This window comes from Hyperolius riggenbachi, chromosome 8, assembly GCF_040937935.1.
Source record: "Hyperolius riggenbachi isolate aHypRig1 chromosome 8, aHypRig1.pri, whole genome shotgun sequence".
Taxonomy (NCBI): Eukaryota; Metazoa; Chordata; class Amphibia; order Anura; family Hyperoliidae; genus Hyperolius; species Hyperolius riggenbachi.
Window position 1 is genome coordinate 240,183,903 of NC_090653.1, and position 18,455 is coordinate 240,202,357.

An 18,455-nucleotide genomic window follows, 5' to 3' on the forward strand; every position below is an offset into this window, starting at 1 on the left:
GGACCCCCCCCTGCCCACCCCCCAGACCCCTGTTTGCACCCAATCACCCCCCTAATCACCCATCAATCACTCCCTGTCACTATCTGTCACTTACCCCCCCCCCCCTGCCCCCTCCTGATTACCCCCCCCCCCCTCAGATTCTCCCCAGCCCCCCCCCTCCCCCTGTGTACTGTATGCATCTATCCCCCTGATCACCTGTCAATCACCTGTCAATCACCCATCAATCACCCCCTGTCACTGCCACCCATCAATCAGCCCCTAACCTGCCCCTTGCGGGCAATCTGATCACCCACCCACACCAATAGATCGCCCGCAGATCCGACATCAGATCACCACCCAAGCGCAGTGTTTACATCTATTCTCTCCTCTAAACACCCACTAATTACCCATCAGTCACCCCCTATCACCACCTGTCACTGTTACCCATCAGATCAGACCCTAATCTGCCCCTTGTGGGCACCCAATCACCCGCCTACACGCTCAGATTGCCCTCAGACCCCCCCCTTATCAATTCGCCAGGGCATTATTTACATCTGTCCTTCCCTGTAATAACCCACTGATCACCTGTCAATCACCTGTCAATCACCCATCAATCACCCCCTGTCACTGCCACCCATCAATCACCCCCTGTCACTGCCACCCATCAATCAGCCCCTAACCTGCCCCTTGCGGGCAATCTGATCACCCACCCACACCAATAGATCGCCCGCAGATCCGACATCAGATCACCACCCAAGCGCAGTGTTTACATCTATTCTCTCCTCTAAACACCCACTAATTACCCATCAATCACCCCCTATCACCACCTGTCACTGTTACCCATCAGATCAGACCCTAATCTGCCCCTTGCGGGCACCCAATCACCCGCCTACACGCTCAGATTGCCCTCAGACCCCCCCCTTATCAATTCGCCAGGGCATTATTTACATCTGTCCTTCCCTGTAATAACCCACTGATCACCTGTCAATCACCCATCAATCACCCCCTGTCACTGCCACCCATCAATCACCCCCTGTCACTTCCACCCATCAATCAGCCCCTAACCTGCCCCTTGCGGGCAATCTGATCACCCACCCACACTAATAGATCGCCCGCAGATCCGACATCAGATCACCACCCAAGTGCAGTGTTTACATCTATTCTCTCCTCTAAACACCCACTAATTACCCATCAATCACCCCCTATCACCACCTGTCACTGTTACCCATCAGATCAGACCCTAATCTGCCCCTTGTGGGCACCCAATCACCCGCCTACACGCTCAGATTGCCCTCAGACCCCCCCCTTATCAATTCGCCAGGGCATTATTTACATCTGTCCTTCCCTGTAATAACCCACTGATCACCTGTCAATCACCTGTCAATCACCCATCAATCACCCCCTGTCACTGCCACCCATCAATCACCCCCTGTCACTGCCACCCATCAATCAGCCCCTAACCTGCCCCTTGCGGGCAATCTGATCACCCACCCACACCAATAGATCGCCCGCAGATCCGACATCAGATCACCACCCAAGCGCAGTGTTTACATCTATTCTCTCCTCTAAACACCCACTAATTACCCATCAATCACCCCCTATCACCACCTGTCACTGTTACCCATCAGATCAGACCCTAATCTGCCCCTTGCGGGCACCCAATCACCCGCCTACACGCTCAGATTGCCCTCAGACCCCCCCCTTATCAATTCGCCAGGGCATTATTTACATCTGTCCTTCCCTGTAATAACCCACTGATCACCTGTCAATCACCCATCAATCACCCCCTGTCACTGCCACCCATCAATCACCCCCTGTCACTTCCACCCATCAATCAGCCTCTAACCTGCCCCTTGCGGGCAATCTGATCACCCACCCACACTAATAGATCGCCCGCAGATCCGACATCAGATCACCACCCAAGTGCAGTGTTTACATCTATTCTCTCCTCTAAACACCCACTAATTACCCATCAATCACCCCCTATCACCACCTGTCACTGTTACCCATCAGATCAGACCCTAATCTGCCCCTTGCGGGCACCCAATCACCCGCCTACACGCTCAGATTGCCCTCAGACCCCCCCTTATCAATTTGCCAGTGCAATATTTACATCTGTTCTCCCCTGTAATAACCCACTGATTACCTGTCAATCACCCATCAATCACCCCCTGTCACTGCCACCCATCAATCACCCCCTGTCACTGCCACCCATCAATCACCCCCTGTCACTGCCACCCATCAATCACCCGCTGTCACTGCCACCCATCAATCAGCCCCTAACCTACCCCTTGCGGGCAATCTGATCACCCACCCACACCAATAGATCGCCCGCAGATCCGACGTCCGATCACCTCCCAAGTGCAGTGTTTACATCTGTTCTCTACCCTAAACACCCACTAATTACCCATCAATCACCCCTTGTCACTGCTACCTATCAGATTAGACCCCTATCTGCCCCTAGGGCACTCAATCACCCGCCCACACCCTTAGAACGCCCTCAGACCCCAGCCCTGATCACCTCGCCAGTGCATTGCTTGCATCTATTCCCCCCTCTAATCACACCTTGAGACACCCATCAATCACCTCCTGTCACCCCCTAGCACACCTACCCATCAGATCAGGCCCTAATTTGCCCCATGTGGGCTCCTGATCACTCGGCCAAACCCTCAGATCCCCCTCAGACCCCCTTCCGATCACCTCCCCAGTGCATTGATTGCATCTATTTTCCCCTCTAACCACCCCCTGAGACACCCTCAATCACCTCCTGTCACCCCCCTAGCACTTCTATCCATCAGATCAGGCCCAATACAACCTGTCATCTAAAAGGCCACCCTGCTTGTGACCGGTTCCACAAAATTCGCCCCCTCATAGACCACCTGTCATCAAAATTTGCAGATGCTTATACCCCTAAACAGTCATTTTGAGACATTTGGTTTCCAGACTACTCACGGTTTTAGGCCTGTAAAATGCCAGGGCGGTATAGGAACCCCACAAGTGACCCCATTTTAGAAAAAAGACACCCCAAGGTATTCTGTTAGGTGTATGACGAGTTCATAGATTTTATTTTTTGTCAAAAGTTAGCGGAAATTGATTTTTATTGTTTTTTTTTTTCACAAAGTGTCATTTTTCACTAACTTGTGACAAAAAATAAAATCTTCTATGAACCCGCCATACACCTAACGGAATACCTTGGGGTGTCTTCTTTCTAAAATGGGGTCACTTGTGGGGTTCCTATACTGCCCTGGCATTTTAGGGGCCCTAAACCGTGAGGAGTAGTCTAGAAAACAAATGCCTCAAAATGACCTGTAAATAGGACGTTGGGCCCCTTAGCGCACCCAGGCTGCAAAAAAGTGTCACACATGTGGTACCGCCGTACTCAGGAGAAGTAGTATAATGTGTTTTGGGGTGTATTTTTACACATACCCATGCTGGGTGGGAGAAATACCTCTGTAAATGACAATCTTTTGATTTTTTTTACACACAATTGTCCATTTACAGAGTTATTTCTCCCACCCAGCATGGGTATGTGTAAAAATACACCCCAAAACACATTGTACTACTTCTCCCGAGTACGGCGATACCACATGTGTGGCACTTTTTTGCACCCTAACTGCGCTAAGGGGCCCAAAGTCCAATGAGTACCTTTAGGATTTCACAGGTCATTTTGAGAAATTTCGTTTCAAGACTACTCCTCACGGTTTAGGGCCCCTAAAATGCCAGGACAGTATAGGAACCCCCAAATGACTCCATTTTAGAAAGAAGACACCCCAAGGTATTCTGTTAGTAGTACGGTGAGTTCATAGAAGATTTTATTTTTTGTCACAAGTTAGCGGAAATTGATTTTTATTGTTTTTTTTTCACAAAGTGTCATTTTCCGCTAACTTGTGACAAAAAATAAAATCTTCTATGAACTCACCATACTCCTAACGGAATACCTTGGGGTGTCTTCCTTCTAAAATGGGGTCATTTGTGGGGTTCCTATACTGTCCTGGCATTTTAGGGGCCCTAAACCGTGAGGAGTAGTCTTGAAACGAAATGTCTCAAAATGACCTGTGAAATCCTAAAGGTACTCATTGGACTTTGGGCCCCTTAGCGCAGTTAGGGTGCAAAAAAGTGCCACACATGTGGTATCGCCGTACTCAGGAGAAGTAGTATAATGTGTTTTGGGGTGTATTTTTACACATACCCATGCTGGGTGGGAGAAATCTCTCTGTAAATGGACAATTGTGTGTAAAAAAAATCAAACAATTGTCATTTACAGAGATATTTCTCCCACCCAGCATGGGTATGTGTAAAAATACACCCCAAAACACATTACACTACTTCTCCTGAGTACGGCAATACCACATGTGTGGCACTTTTTTGTAGCCTAACTGCGCTAAGGGGCCCAAAGTCCAATGAGCACCTTTAGGCTTTACAGGGGTGCTTACAATTTAGCACCCCCCCAAAATGTCAGGACAGTAAACACACCCCACAAATGACCCCATTTTGGAAAGTAGACACTTCAAGGTATTCAGAGAGGAGCATAGTAAGTCCGTGGCAGGTTTCATTTTTTTTTTTTGTCGCAAGTTAGAAGAAATGGAAACTTTTTTTTTTTTTTTTTTTTTGTCACAAAGTGTTATTTTCCGCTTACTTGTGACAAAAAATAATATCTTCTATGAACTCACTATGCCTCTCAGTGAATACTTTGGGATGTCTTCTTTCCAAAATGGGGTCATTTGGGGGGTATTTATACTATCCTGGAATTCTAGCCCCTCATGAAACATGACAGGTGGTCAGAAAAGGCAGAGATGCTGGAAAATGGGAAAATTCACTTTTTGCACCATAGTTTGTAAACGCTATAACTTTTACCCAAACCAAGAAATATAGGCTAAATGGGTTTTTTTTTATCAAAAACATGTTTGTCCACATTTTTCACGCTGCATGTATACAGAAATTTTACTTTATTTGAAAAATGTCAGCACAGAAAGTTAAAAAAATCATTTTTTTGCCAAAATTCATGTCTTTTTTGATGAATATAATAAAAAGTAAAAATCGCATCAGCAATCAAATAGCATCAAAAGAAAGCTTTATTAGGGACAAGAAAAGGAGCCAAAATTCATTTAGGTGGTAGGTTGTATGAGCGAGCAATAAACCGTGAAAGCTGCAGTGGTCTGAATGGAAAAAAAGTGGCCGGTCCTTAAGGGGGGTAAAGCCCTAGGTCCTCAAGTGGTTAACCATTCCTCCAAATCAAGAGCCATATGGGGAGGATAACATACTTTAAATGCACTGAGAAAGGAGTTGAAGTGCTACAGTGCTGGACACAAAGGGTTCATCTTTTAGCAGTGACAAAGCAGAGATGATCAGCTCTGTGTTGACAGTCAAAGGCTTGCTGGTGCACCCTCTTATGGCCCATACTCACAGGCTACAATTGTCCCCCTTGAGTATGAGGCGCAACATGGGCGCGCACCCTGAACCGTTGCTCGTCGCTGCTGTCGCCAGGCGATTGGCGCAGTCAATCGCCCGGCGACAGTTGCCGCCGCAACTTCGCCGCAATTGTCGCTAGTCCGCGTGAGTATGCGGACTAGCGACAGCAACATCATTGAAAATAGACGGCGCTTCCGGCGAGGGGGAGGAACGTTGGCGACAGCTTCCGTCGCACAGCTGATCCCTCTTCCGCGTGGATACGCGGAGGGACCTGGCGACGAGCTGTCGCTGGCCTGTCGCGCACACTCTCACGTGTGCTGGCGACAGGCCACTTATGAGTATGGGCCATTAGGCTACTCCCTGACTATTTCATGTGGGTTATGTTGGGATAGGATGAGGGGTTTGGACATCTCAAAAAAGGCAAACCCAGCTAGCCAGGCAATACATGGGATTGATACAACCATGGTTAATGTGCAATGAACAGAACTGTATGCATTACAAATTATGAGACATGCAACTTTAGGACTAACAGCAACATTTTCAAACTCTGTCATCAGGAGCCAAGACACTGGTCACTTCCTGCACTACAAACCGTGAATACTACAGGCTGCAATATTCCCAGAGAGATTCCGTCTGTGTCTGCCATCTTGTAGACAAAATAGCAGCTTCACCCACAGAACTTAATACTGGCTCTTTGTAATCAGTGGGCTTAGACATGTGATCAAAATTTCAAGACAGGGATTGTAATTGTAGAAGCGCCACACAGAGTATTTGATTACTAAGCTTTCGGATTGGAGTTTTAGATCTGTGCCCGGTACTCTCACTCAGGACTGGCTACAGATAATATTGACGAGACAAAACGCATAACATTTATATGGTGCTTTTCTCCTGGCGGACTCAAAGTGCTACAGGGCTGCAACCGCTTAGGGAAGCCTCCATGGGTTTCCAGGATCAGCCTTACCCAAACATTCCTTACTGTTTTACGTACTGGCTTGAGTTGGGATTCGAACCCTGGTCAAAGGCTCAAATCCTACATCAAAGGCAACAGCCTTAAAGGGACTCAGAGCTCACTAACAAAAAGATTTATACATACCTGGGGGCTTCCTCCAGCCCCATCCACTTGAATCGCTCCCACGTCGCCATCTTCCGATGTCTGCAGCTTCAGTACCAGGTCACCGCACTTCCGTCAGTCGGAGCCAGTCTGACATAATGGAAGTGCGTACTCTCCTGTGTAGACTGACGAAAGTGCGGGGACCTGGCACCGGAGCGGCAGACATCGGAGGAAGGCAGCGTGGGAGCGATCCAAGACGATAGGGCTGTGGGAAGCCCCAGGTATGTATAAATCTTTTTGTTTTAGAGAGCTTTGGTACACTTTAACCAGAACTCTATCCAGCTGACTACACCCAGCCCCATTCCCCGCTTCGCAGGAATCCTTGGTGGTGTAAATATTTATTGGTGCTAGGGCAAGATACTGACTACATTAAACCATTTTCAGCAGTGGTTTCATTCCTCCCTGTCTAACCTTAACGACACCTAGCATTAACCTTACGACACCCAGCATTAACCTTACGACACCCAGCATTAACCTTACGACACCCAGCATTAACCTTACGACACCCAGCATTAACTTTACGACACCTAGCATTAACCTTACGACACCTAGCATTAACCTACCACTTAACTTTCTCCCTGTCCTAACACTAATAAAAATAATAAAAAAAACACAACTAACTTTCTCCCACAACATTTAACCTTTCCTGAAGCCTAACCTGAATTTCAGCTGTGTGAAAGCTGAATATCTGGCACCAAAATGAAAGCCCCAGAAACTAAACGTAAGCCAGGCATTTGGGGCTATATAATGGCCAATCACTATGTGCAAAATCCAATCTTTCCAGGGATTTAACTACCGTATATGCAGCAGGTTGTTAACCAGCTCTTATTTGGCCTGACACAGGATTCAGTTTAATAATTAATCTCTGAAAGCAAAGCAGGCTGGTTACACAGGTGTGTATAGAGCTGGAATAATAAAATCACCCCAGTCCCAATGCAGATATATACAGACAGGAGCAGATGGGTACATCATGTTTACATTGTTTCTGTATAGCTATGTCTCGTTACTCTGGAAGACACAGCATTGCACAAGAACGTGTAAACTTAATTGTGAAAGTTAACTTTGATCTCTCTATATAAACGCTGTATGTATATGGATGGAAGCTAAGCTCCAGGGTGGCAAATTAAACATTTATGCTATGAATAAACACCCATTTAAACACTAACGGGAATTAGAATCTTAAAAAAAATTCCACCAGCTTGAGAATTTTCCCCAAAAGTCTTAGGTCTGGTTTCCACTAGTAAATGATGCGAAAAGAATGCGGCTAGCTAGCCGCATCGCATCACTTCCGCCGCCGGCCGCATCACTTCCGCATCTCTGCTGCAGATTCTCGGATCGCACCGCACCGCTCAACATGCACGCAGTGGAAACTATTCCACTGGCGCGCATGTGTTTCAGCATACATGCGGTGCGATGCGGCTATGTAGCCGCATTGCACCGCTCCTAGTGGAAACTGGCCCTCTATGGATGTGCGTCAATTAACTGTTACCTGTGATAATCGGTAAAGATTATTACAGGTGACAGTTTGGGCATGATCACTGTTCAGACACACAGCTCAGCTCTCTACGAAGAAGTGAGTTCTACTCTATGGAGAGTGACAACAGGGAGACACCAGCAGTGAGGACAATAATGACAGCAATAGCGTTGCTCATTAGTGATCCAATGACGTCGGGTGACATCTGTACTAAGTTTATATTTGCACTTGAGATCATCACAATCAATCATTTCAGGTAAATAAAAAAAAAATGTGTATGTATCTTAAGGGAGGGTTCATGTGTGATGTCATCAATCACTATTCAGTTCCACTGCCCAGTGATCTGCAAACTTGGCTCTCCAGCTGTTAAGGAACTACAAGTCCCACAATGCATTTGTCTTTATGAATTGTGACTGTGGCTGTCAGACTCCTGTAATGTATTGTAGGACTTGTAGTTCCTACAAGCTGGAGAGCCAAGTTTGCAGATCACTGTACTAGCCTAAAAGGGGTGTGTCTGAGACCATGCCCAAAAGACCTACACTAGCCTAAAAGGGGTGTGCACTAGCACACTGCACTACACTGCACTAGCCTAAAAGGGGTGTGTCTGAGACCATGCCCAAAAGACCTACAAACAACTGTAGTCTCTTAGCTGACAAGAACAATGCAAAAAAAAAAAAAAAAAAAAGAATCCCAAGACTGCACTTCGCTATGCAAAACTACAGGGATTTTGGGGGTAGAGTTTTTCCTTTCCAATGACAATCACATATAAAATAATACTTTGCCTAGGGCACAGCTTTAACTCCAACAATATCCAACTGCGTGATTTCCAGTAGGCCCCTATAAGGTTATTTATGATTTGTATGGACCATACATAAATATTTAGGGGCAGGAGATTGGGTTGTGCGATATGGTATCCCAGGACAATGTACAATACATACAATACCAAAACACAGATGTTAGCGCTGCATTTCCTCTGGAGGTCAGTGCTGTTCCTGGACCTACAGCCCCAGCACAGATAAATGAGACTATTAATCTATCATTAGCTCAGGGCTTTAATGGAAAACCAGCAGATGGTTAGTGCGAATGTGGAAAGAAAGATGCTCAATAATTACTGGCGATCAATGTGATCTCATTTTTCAAAAAACATACATTTGGCCTTTTTATACATTATCACTGTTGTTGTATGGAGGAGAGCGAAGCAGGGAAAGTTATACTCACTCTGACACCTGGTATTCCGCTCACACCTGGGGGTCCATCTTTTCCAGCTAAACCAACAGCGCCCTTCTCTCCGTTCCCCCCTTCAGGGCCCGGCTCACCCTTTTCCCCCTATAAAGAGGCAAACATAGATACATTTGATATACATACCCATACAAGACAGTGCTTTACCATATGGTGGTTCTGGTAACACAACTCACCATTACACAACACAACACAACATTACCGGTTGGAATAGGTTCTCTATCCCAATTTATGATTATCCTGAAAACTGGCCAGATGGCAGCGGGTAAAACAGATCACGCTGCTGGTGGGACCTCCATGTATGTCAACAATCCTTCCCACCCAAGCAGAAGGCACTGAGATTACTCAACAGTCAATGCAAACCTGAGTTCCATTGATCATTTTGGTATTGGTGGGGCTAAACAGAGTAATCTCATAGAATGGAAGTGACCTTCCTGCTGGCTGGATTTTTATTTTCTGCTTAACCTCCATTTGTTTAAAACATTGTTGTGAAAGTGGCTTCTCAACATACTGAGCTGCCTCCTTTGTCTGATAAGAATTTTTTTTTTTGACAATTGAAAATCATCTTCATGGTACTAATATAAAATCTTTTAAACGTTCTATAATAATATATTTCCTTTCAAGGGTTTTTATTAAAGATATTGCAGAATACAAGAAATTCCAAACAGTACAAACTATACATAATCCCCACTTGGGGGAGTCGCGTTAAAGCTAAGACATTGATACATAACAAAAGCCACAGTAGGGGCTGCATGTTTGCTAAAGCATTGCACCAGAAATTTCCTTTCAAAAAGAATATTAACCTTAATATAATAGTGTGATAAAAGGGAAAAGGTAAGACCAAGGGGGAAAGAAGAAAAGAGAAGAGATATAGGGAGAAGATGAACTATAAAGGTATAATTCGAGTGGTAGGGGGCCATGGGTGGGGTTTCCATATCATGCCAATGGTCCCAATCTTCAGGAGAACAAAGAAAAAGTAAAGAAGAGAAGAGGGGAAAAGGGGGGTAGGGATATGGGGGGAAAGCGATGTTATACCCAACCTCCAAACATATATTCCTACAACCACCTTATATCCGAGACATCGACTAAACTTATCATCTAATCCTAGGCCTAAAATCCGTGTAAGGTATAGGCCAGGCCCTGATTATCCTGCCACGTGATCCAGGGATCCCATATTTTGAAGAAATTATTCATCTTATCATACAATTTTGCTAAAATATGTTCGGACTGCATGGTATCGTTCAGGCCTTGAAAGACAGCGTCCACCGAAAGAGTGGGAGAACGCCATTTCGAAGCCAAGTGTCTCTTGGCCTGCGCCATTGCAAACTGTAGGAATTTGTGAGTTGCATATGGAACAGATGAGGGTTTGTTTCCCAGAAGGGCTATGGTAGGTTCAAGAGGGATGGTTTTACCTATAATTCATTCGAGCTTCCTCCATATTGAGTTCCAATATGACTGCGCTATGGGACAAGCCCACCATATATGCCAGGTATCTCCTTTAGATGAACATCCCCTAAAGCATAAATCTGAGTGCGATGCAGAGAACAAACTTAATTTAATAATATATTTCAATTACTATATTGATCCCAGGACCAGAAATGCCTCCAGCATCTTCTGTTGCTTACCTTCAGTCCGTCAGGGCCCATCATACCAGCGTCCCCCTCGAGACCCGTTTCCCCCTGTAACACATATAGAGCTTATTTTAATAAAAAAACGAAAAAAACAACAACATTAATTGTAATAAGTAAAATTACTGTTGCCATGTTTACCAATGATTAAAAAAGAAAAAAAAAAAAGGAGAAAAAAAAGCTACTGTACTGTAGGTGACACACTTATAGCCCAAGAATATGTGCCGGTTTTATGTAAACTATTAACAGGATATTGGTTTTTTAATTAAATGATGCATAGAAAGCTTTGCAAAATATTATTTTCAAAAAGAAATCTAGTCTCCGGGTCCACAGAGCAGTACGGACTGCTTACTTCAAAGGTGTGCAGCAATTGTTCCACAACGGCCAACAAAACAATCCGTCAATATTTATTGGGGACACAATGATTGGCCTGAAGTGGCCAGAATTAGCCATTTTGACTGACCATCAGATCTACGGTATATTGTGTGAAAATCACATCCACCAACATGGATTATTTTAGTTGAACTTTATGTTTGCGTCACAAAGGAATATTGTGAGGCAATCAATGGATAATCTCCACGTTTGGCAGCTGAAACAGAGACTATAGGCCATCAGAGTGATCAGATATTGCAGTTTCTTCATGCCTTGAAGGGTCTACTGGCTACTCTACAGATACTATTGGTAATTACGGGACAACCCTCTGCACACTACAATATCAAATCTAAGCCCAAGTTTAGCAATGATGAGGAGTGGAGGCGCCCAAAATATGACTGTCAGATTGTATGTAAATAACATAAAATAATAAAGACTATAAAACTGAGGTATCCTACCTCTCCAGATGACAAAACACAGACTAAAAACGGTTTTAGATTGGGTCAGATTTATTCCAGCATGTTTAAAAAAAGACAACGTGTTTTACAGGTCTCTGCCCGCTTCCTCGGGTCATTAGGAGTGCCTTCAGAAGTTCAGTTTTAGATTTTTGCTGCCCTCATCTAAAACTGAACTTCTGAAGACGCTCTTACTGACCTGAGAAAGCGGGCATAGACCCGTAAAACGTGTTGTCTGTTTTAAATGTGCTGGAATAAATCTGACCTGATCTAAAACCCTTTTTTGTCTAGGTTGTGTCATCTGGAGAGGCAGGATACCTCATTTGTATAGTCTATTATTTTCTATTATTACATACAATCTGCCAATCATATTTTGGGCACCTCCACCCCTCATCATTGCTTACCACACTTCCTCTGGAGGTAGTCTTCCCACTGGTGTGGTGTTATCCACAGCCAGTAAGGATCCTATGACAGCGACCATCCAGTTCCGGCAGGACCTGAGATACCGAGCAGGCGACATACGGTTGTGGAAGGTTCTGCAACCCACCTTTGTGAGTATAATTATTATTTTTCTATTTGAACTATTCCTGTATCCAACGATACTGCACCATTTGGCTCCTGGTCTCATCTTGTCTTGTGACACAGGCTACCATGGATCCCCCACAGTGACTGCTCCTATCTCTAAGCCCAGGTTTAGGGTTAGGATACTTGGAGATAAACATTAACAGCTTTTGCCAACCAGCTTCAATCAAGTGTTAAGCTGTTCGGGCCAATAACACATCTTAAAACCTTGTGTAATGGCTAATGATGACTAACCTTGTCTGATGCAAATGTTTATTTTAATCCTGGTGGCATCTGTTCGCAGCTTTCTCCTCCCCAATCCCACCATAGTATGAACACAACTGTTGAGGTGTGTCACTTGTATTAGATTTTATAGAGAGAGCACACATAAAACCACAGACCTTCCAAATACCAAACTTTTAAGTCTATGTGCTGCTTACATTTATATTGCTATATACTCACCCTCTGGCCGATAAGTCCTTGTTCTCCTGGAATGCCCAACGGGCCAATATCTCCCTGAGGGCAGAAATACAGAGGGAGTCAAAAGTTAGATTCAAACTAACAGAGGTGATATTTTTTTTGTAAGTTCCATTTTAAAGGACTTTGATGTTTAAGAATTACAACTGCAAACATTCTCTACTGTTTTACATTATACAGCTCAAAGATTGGCAATACAGGCCAGTGTCGTCATAATCATCCAATCAGATTCTAGTTCTCAAATGTCTTCTCTTAGAACAAAGGTAATTATCTAAATGTTTGCTATGAGGAACACGTTTACTTTTCGACTCCAAGACTAGAATAACCAAAAAGGTTTCTACCAGTAACCTGAAATCCACCCCTGGAATAAAGCAAGTGCGAGGATCCTGTACAGGTGCCTCTTTTGATGTCTATGTGACTTAGGCCTCAATTCACGGAGCATTATCAAACGTTTATCAAACACTTTATCAAATGTTTGATCATTTACCTCATGGGTAAAATCTCATTTTGAATTCACTAAGGTGTTATATATTTGTTGAACGTTTTATCGATAAAACATTCGATAAATATATAACACCTTAGTGAATTTAAAATGAGATTTTACCCATGAGGTAAATTATCAAACGTTTGATAAAGTGTTTGATAAACGTTTGATAATGCTCCGTGAATTGAGGCCTTAGACCTTAAAGGGACTCCGAGCAGTGCAGAAACTATGGAAAGATGCATATCATTTTAAAGCTCTCTTTCTCCTCTTTCCAATGATATATAAACCACCACCCTACGTCTTTTAGTTTTCGCTATTTTCGCGATTGAAATTGCCGCGGCCGCGATTTTGATCGCAAAAATAGAGAAAACTAAAAGGCGTAGGGCAACGATTTAGGTGTCGTCAGAAAGAGGAGAAAGAGAGCTTTAAAATGATATCCATCAAGCCATAGTTATATTGTATTACACAGGACGACACTTTCCCCAGTGTCAGCAGCTCCATTCTGCTGAATGCAGCTGCTGACTTTGACAAAAAGTCGCCCTGTGTAATACAATATAACTATGGCTTGATGGATATCATTTTAAAGCTCTCTTTCTCCTCTTTCCGACGACACCTAAATCGTTGCCCTACGCCTTTTAGTTTTCTCTATTTTCGCGATCGAAATCGCGGCCGTGGCAATTTCAATCGCGAAAATAGCGAAAACTAAAAGGCGTAGGGTGGCGGTTTATATATCATTGGAAAGAGGAGAAAGAGAGCTTTAAAATGATGTGCATCTTTCCATAGTTTCTGCACTGCTCGGAGTCCCTTTAAAGGACAACTGTAACGAGAAGAATATGGAGGCTGCCATATTTATTTCCTTTTAAGCAATACTAGTTACCTGGCTATCCTGCTAATCCTTTGCCTCGAATACTATTAGCCTTAGCCCCCGAACAAGCATGCAGCAGATCAGGTGTTTCTGACATTCTTGTCAGATCTGACAAGATTAGCTTGTTTCTGGTGTTATTCAGGCATTACTGCAGCCAAATAGATCCGCAGGACTTCCTGGCAACTGGTATTATTTAAAAGGCAGTAAATATGTCAACCTCCATATTCTTCTCACTACAGTTGTCCTTTAAGAACCAGAACCTTTTTTTATTGTACACTTCTTGATTACTGTGATTGACTCATACATTGACATATTAGATGACCCACATCCTAAGACACTGACCACTTGTCCCTATTATCACAACCACAGATCTCATGGTATCCCATCTCATAGAATTCTTCTGCATCCTGGGCCTGGTCTTTCCATAGAATGCTGGTAACTTTAGGTCTATGGCATGCTGGGATATCCGGTTCCGTACCCTACTAGTGTTAGGAGTTACACATCATAGGTATACTTGTGGATAATGTAATGCCACTAGAAATTAAGAATGAATGTGAGTGTAAGTGGAGTTTGGGGGTTTCCTTCTTTCTGTCAGGTGGGTAAAGAAGCGAAAGAAGGAAGGATAAAAAAGTTTAGTAACTGGCTCTAAACAAATATCTGTTTTGTAAACCTGAATTTAATCTTCTATGTAGAAAAATAACCTTAAAGACTTGCTTTAAATCCTGAATGGAAACTATGTAGAAACAATGAGCTGTGCAACCAGCTCACATGTACAGACATACCTGAATGTTGCATATGCTTAGATGACAGCAACTAGCAGTAAATCTGCAACAGAGTGAGTACAGACGGGACTATATAGCATAACAGCGCTGGAGATTTGGGTGCCGCCATAGACCATAGTGGGAATTACGGCTATAGCGGCGCTCAGACAGTAATCTGGGCGCCCAAATTACTTTAAAACCAGCGTAATTCAGCAGTATCTGGCAGCGAAATTACCTCTTTCTCCAAAGTCAGTGATCTGCAAACTTGCTCTCCAGCTGTTAAGGAACTGCAAGTCTCACAATGCAGTGCAGGAGTCTGACAGCCGCTGTCATGATTCATAAAGGCAAATGCATTGTGGGACTTGTAGTTCCTTAACAGCTGGAGAGCCAAGTTTGCAGATCACTGCCTTAAGTCCATGGTGGCCTGGAAGGGGAATAGTAATTAATGCCGCCGGGACTTTTTTCGGCTTCACCCTGCACCCAAATTTCCGGGCGCCGTTTTTGTATGTACGCCTATACAGCTGCACAGCCAGTGTAACAATTGACTAGACGCAGGTATATGAAGGAGACAGGTCCACTTTAAAGCAGCTCTTAGACTGTTGAGGATACTATACTCAGCACCAGCTGGAGCAGCAAAGATAACTCTCTCCGGGAATGGGCTGACATTACTTGCGATTTTCTATTTTAAATCACAGCTTACGGTCCAGTCCTTTCTTCCTGTTTTTATACTATAAATATTTCTGCGTTTGCTGCCTGCGATGCTCTGACCCTTTGTACAGAAAACAAACTACTGCTGTTAGACACAGGGAAGAGTCTTGGAAAAGGCAGCTGCATCCAGTGTTCAGGTCTCCAGCTAAGGAGGACATGTAAAGCTTCAGCACAGGACAGGGGGGGGGCAGCTTGTCCAATGTCTCCATAGGCTGTCCACTCTCCCGCAGAGATAAGAGCCACACTCTGGCAGGCCCTGAGCGCCTTCAGCTACTGTGAGCCTCAAATTTCTCAATGGCCGGCCCGTGCAGATCAATGGCATTCTGTTCTTGGAGAAAAGGGACAGGAGGGGAGGATGGTTCAAGTTTCACTTCTGTCACAAAAAGGGGAACAGTAGCTTCTGTGATGATTCTTACAAGTCGAGGCTGGTTTGCCCAAAACAATGGCACGAGGGGGGCCTTATAAAATGCAGAGACATGGTAGGAAAGCTGCGAGTGGGATTCTCCAAAATAAACAGGATGACATTAAAGCAAAAATGTCTTTGAGAGAGTCCCAAAAACAAATCTGACTGACACCTACTATGACAAAGGCAAAACAGACTCCAGTGCTATTTACTATCCTGCAGGCTGCATATAGGAGACAGAGAGTTGTACAGATTGTCATATTCTTTTGTCTTATACAGAAGATGTGTTACTGTATTCAGACAGTAATCCAAAGAAAGGGGTGTTGCTAACCCCAAAGATCAGTGGCACGTGCCCTGGATCTATTCTGGGCTGCCCCAGATGTCCACCAGGCAGAGTCAGCAGTTGTGTCTAAATGGCAGGCATGCTGAGAGCTGTGGTGCACCAATCAGGGTATGCTGGGTTTTGTGGTGCCATGCTGGGCTCTGTGATGCCTTTATGGGTGCATGCAGGGAACTGTGGTTCTTCTATGGGTGCTTGTTTCCTTTGGTGCCTCTATGGGAGGCCCATGGCAGCATGGGTGGGGGTCCACTAGAGGGTCAAGGAATGCTATAGGGGAACTAGCAGATAACCTAGTGGCAGGCCAGCTCGCCAAGCAAAAAGCCAGACCAGCAAGCACAGAAACCAGGTAACTCTGTCTAGTTATGTGACACTCTCTATTTATGTCATATGCTGCATTTTTGTTTTTTTATAATAATGGAGAGGGGGTCTTTATCCAACATTTTTCTGGGCAGGCCTACTTAGATCGCTGTTAAGTTCATGTAAATTTGGCTCCACTCATGACCACACCCACATTCTGGTGCACGGCCACACCCATTTTATGGCTGGAGTGCCCCATGTCTTTTAGGATCCTAGCAACGCCCCTGGTTTGCACATTAGCAATCACCAACCATGCTTTATTGTGCCATCACAAGAGCACCATCTGACCGTTAAGGTTAACAATCGTTTTGGGGTCACTCAAGGTCCCCTTTGTCAAGGCACAGGACAGATTACAACAAAGAAACATGATCTGTCCTGTGCCTTGATAAAGGGGACCCCGAGTGGCCCCAAAATGATTGTTGGCCTTAACGGTCCAATGGTGTGATACTTTTGTGATGGAACAAAGTGCAGTTCCTGATTGCTAGTGTGTGGACCCTTTCTTTGGATTATTGGATTTTGCACTGCTACAGGTCCAGCACCAGCATCTACAATCCACTGAGGTGTGCGATATTTTTCCTTGAACTGTATCCATCCAGACAATTCCTAGCAATAGAGCTCTGGAATCATTACAGGTGAAAATGTCGAGTTATTGATCCAGATAGGGTGTTCTTGAAAAAAAACCCATACCTTTATGTTTAACTAAATCTCAAAATGAAGGCGGCCAATTCTTAAAGCTATCATGCTAGTGTGTGTAAATCATAAGTATAACCTTTGGATCTGAACTGTTTAAGTTAAATCCATTGTGTAGCTGATATTGCCCTTAAGCTCTGTGTATGTATTTAAATCCACTAGTGTCTCAGGCCAGATTTATCAAAGCATTACCAACAGTTTTTACTTCTTAATCTGTTCTAACCACAAGGGAGAACAGTTCTGCATGATAATAAGAACCTTCTTAAATCCTAGGTAATAGGGGCAGTTTATCATGAATTTCTAAAGCTGCACTACAGTTAAGAAAAGTGCAAATCCATCCCTAAACTGCCGCAGAATAAGAAGTGCTTGATATCAGTTCTACAGATGTAGAACTGCAAGCTAGACATGATTTCAGAGTGCAGGCTAGACATGATATGTGAAGTGCTCCTCCCCCCTGCTGAATTCCTCCTCAGAGCCTGCTGCTATCAATACAGCAGATGTATTGGTTACCTCAGCAACAGCAATTCCCCTCACACAGTGCACTGTCTAAGAGACTTTCCTAGCTCCTCCTATTTTACAACAGTTTTAGAAGGAATCTGCACTATCTAATGATTTCTTAAGATGCCTTAGACAGTTCTGCATGGATTTCTAAAAACCTACCAATATTTTGTCTCAGACACTCTTGATAAATCTGGCCCTCAGTAGCTTCCCCTGAGCAAAGATCTCTCAATTGCTTAGCAACAAGCTTGCATCCTCACTCAGAGGACACCATAATGTAGCAATGCTAGGAAATGTGTTTGGTGTGTATTACTCTTCCTGCTTTGGGTGTTACATGGCAGACCAATAAAAAAAGGTGCAAGAAGCATACTGTTGAAAAGGGCATCCACTATAATAAGCGGGTTGGGGGCTGGTGGTTAAAGTTAGTTGTCCACCAAGGAGAAGTGGTTAAAGTTAGGCATCCACCGTGGTGTGTAAGGTTATGCTCGAGGTGGGGTTTAACCACTTCCCAAAAACTGGAATGAGGGGTGTAAACTTTACTCCCCTTTGTGGGTGTTATCCAATTTAATAAATCAGTGTAATTTGCTACATTGAAAGGATCACCACTTTGAGGCCATCTAGGTACAGCACAGGGGATATCAGGT

The 18,455-nt window shown here is 44.2% G+C and overlaps 1 protein-coding gene across 6 annotated transcripts in view; it reads right to left on the reverse strand.

Annotated features, from left to right (window-relative positions):
- COL27A1 (collagen type XXVII alpha 1 chain) overlaps positions 1–18,455 on the reverse strand; it is a 728,465-nt gene that overhangs the window by 122,017 nt on the left and 587,993 nt on the right. For all 6 annotated transcript variants that reach the window (XM_068248437.1, XM_068248438.1, XM_068248436.1 and 3 more), the window contains 3 exons: positions 12,691–12,744; positions 10,838–10,891; positions 9,192–9,299 (listed from right to left, as the gene is read on the reverse strand). In XM_068248437.1, the coding sequence (XP_068104538.1) occupies positions 9,192–9,299; positions 10,838–10,891; positions 12,691–12,744 (216 nt within the window). The remainder of the gene's footprint in view (positions 1–9,191; positions 9,300–10,837; positions 10,892–12,690; positions 12,745–18,455) is intronic.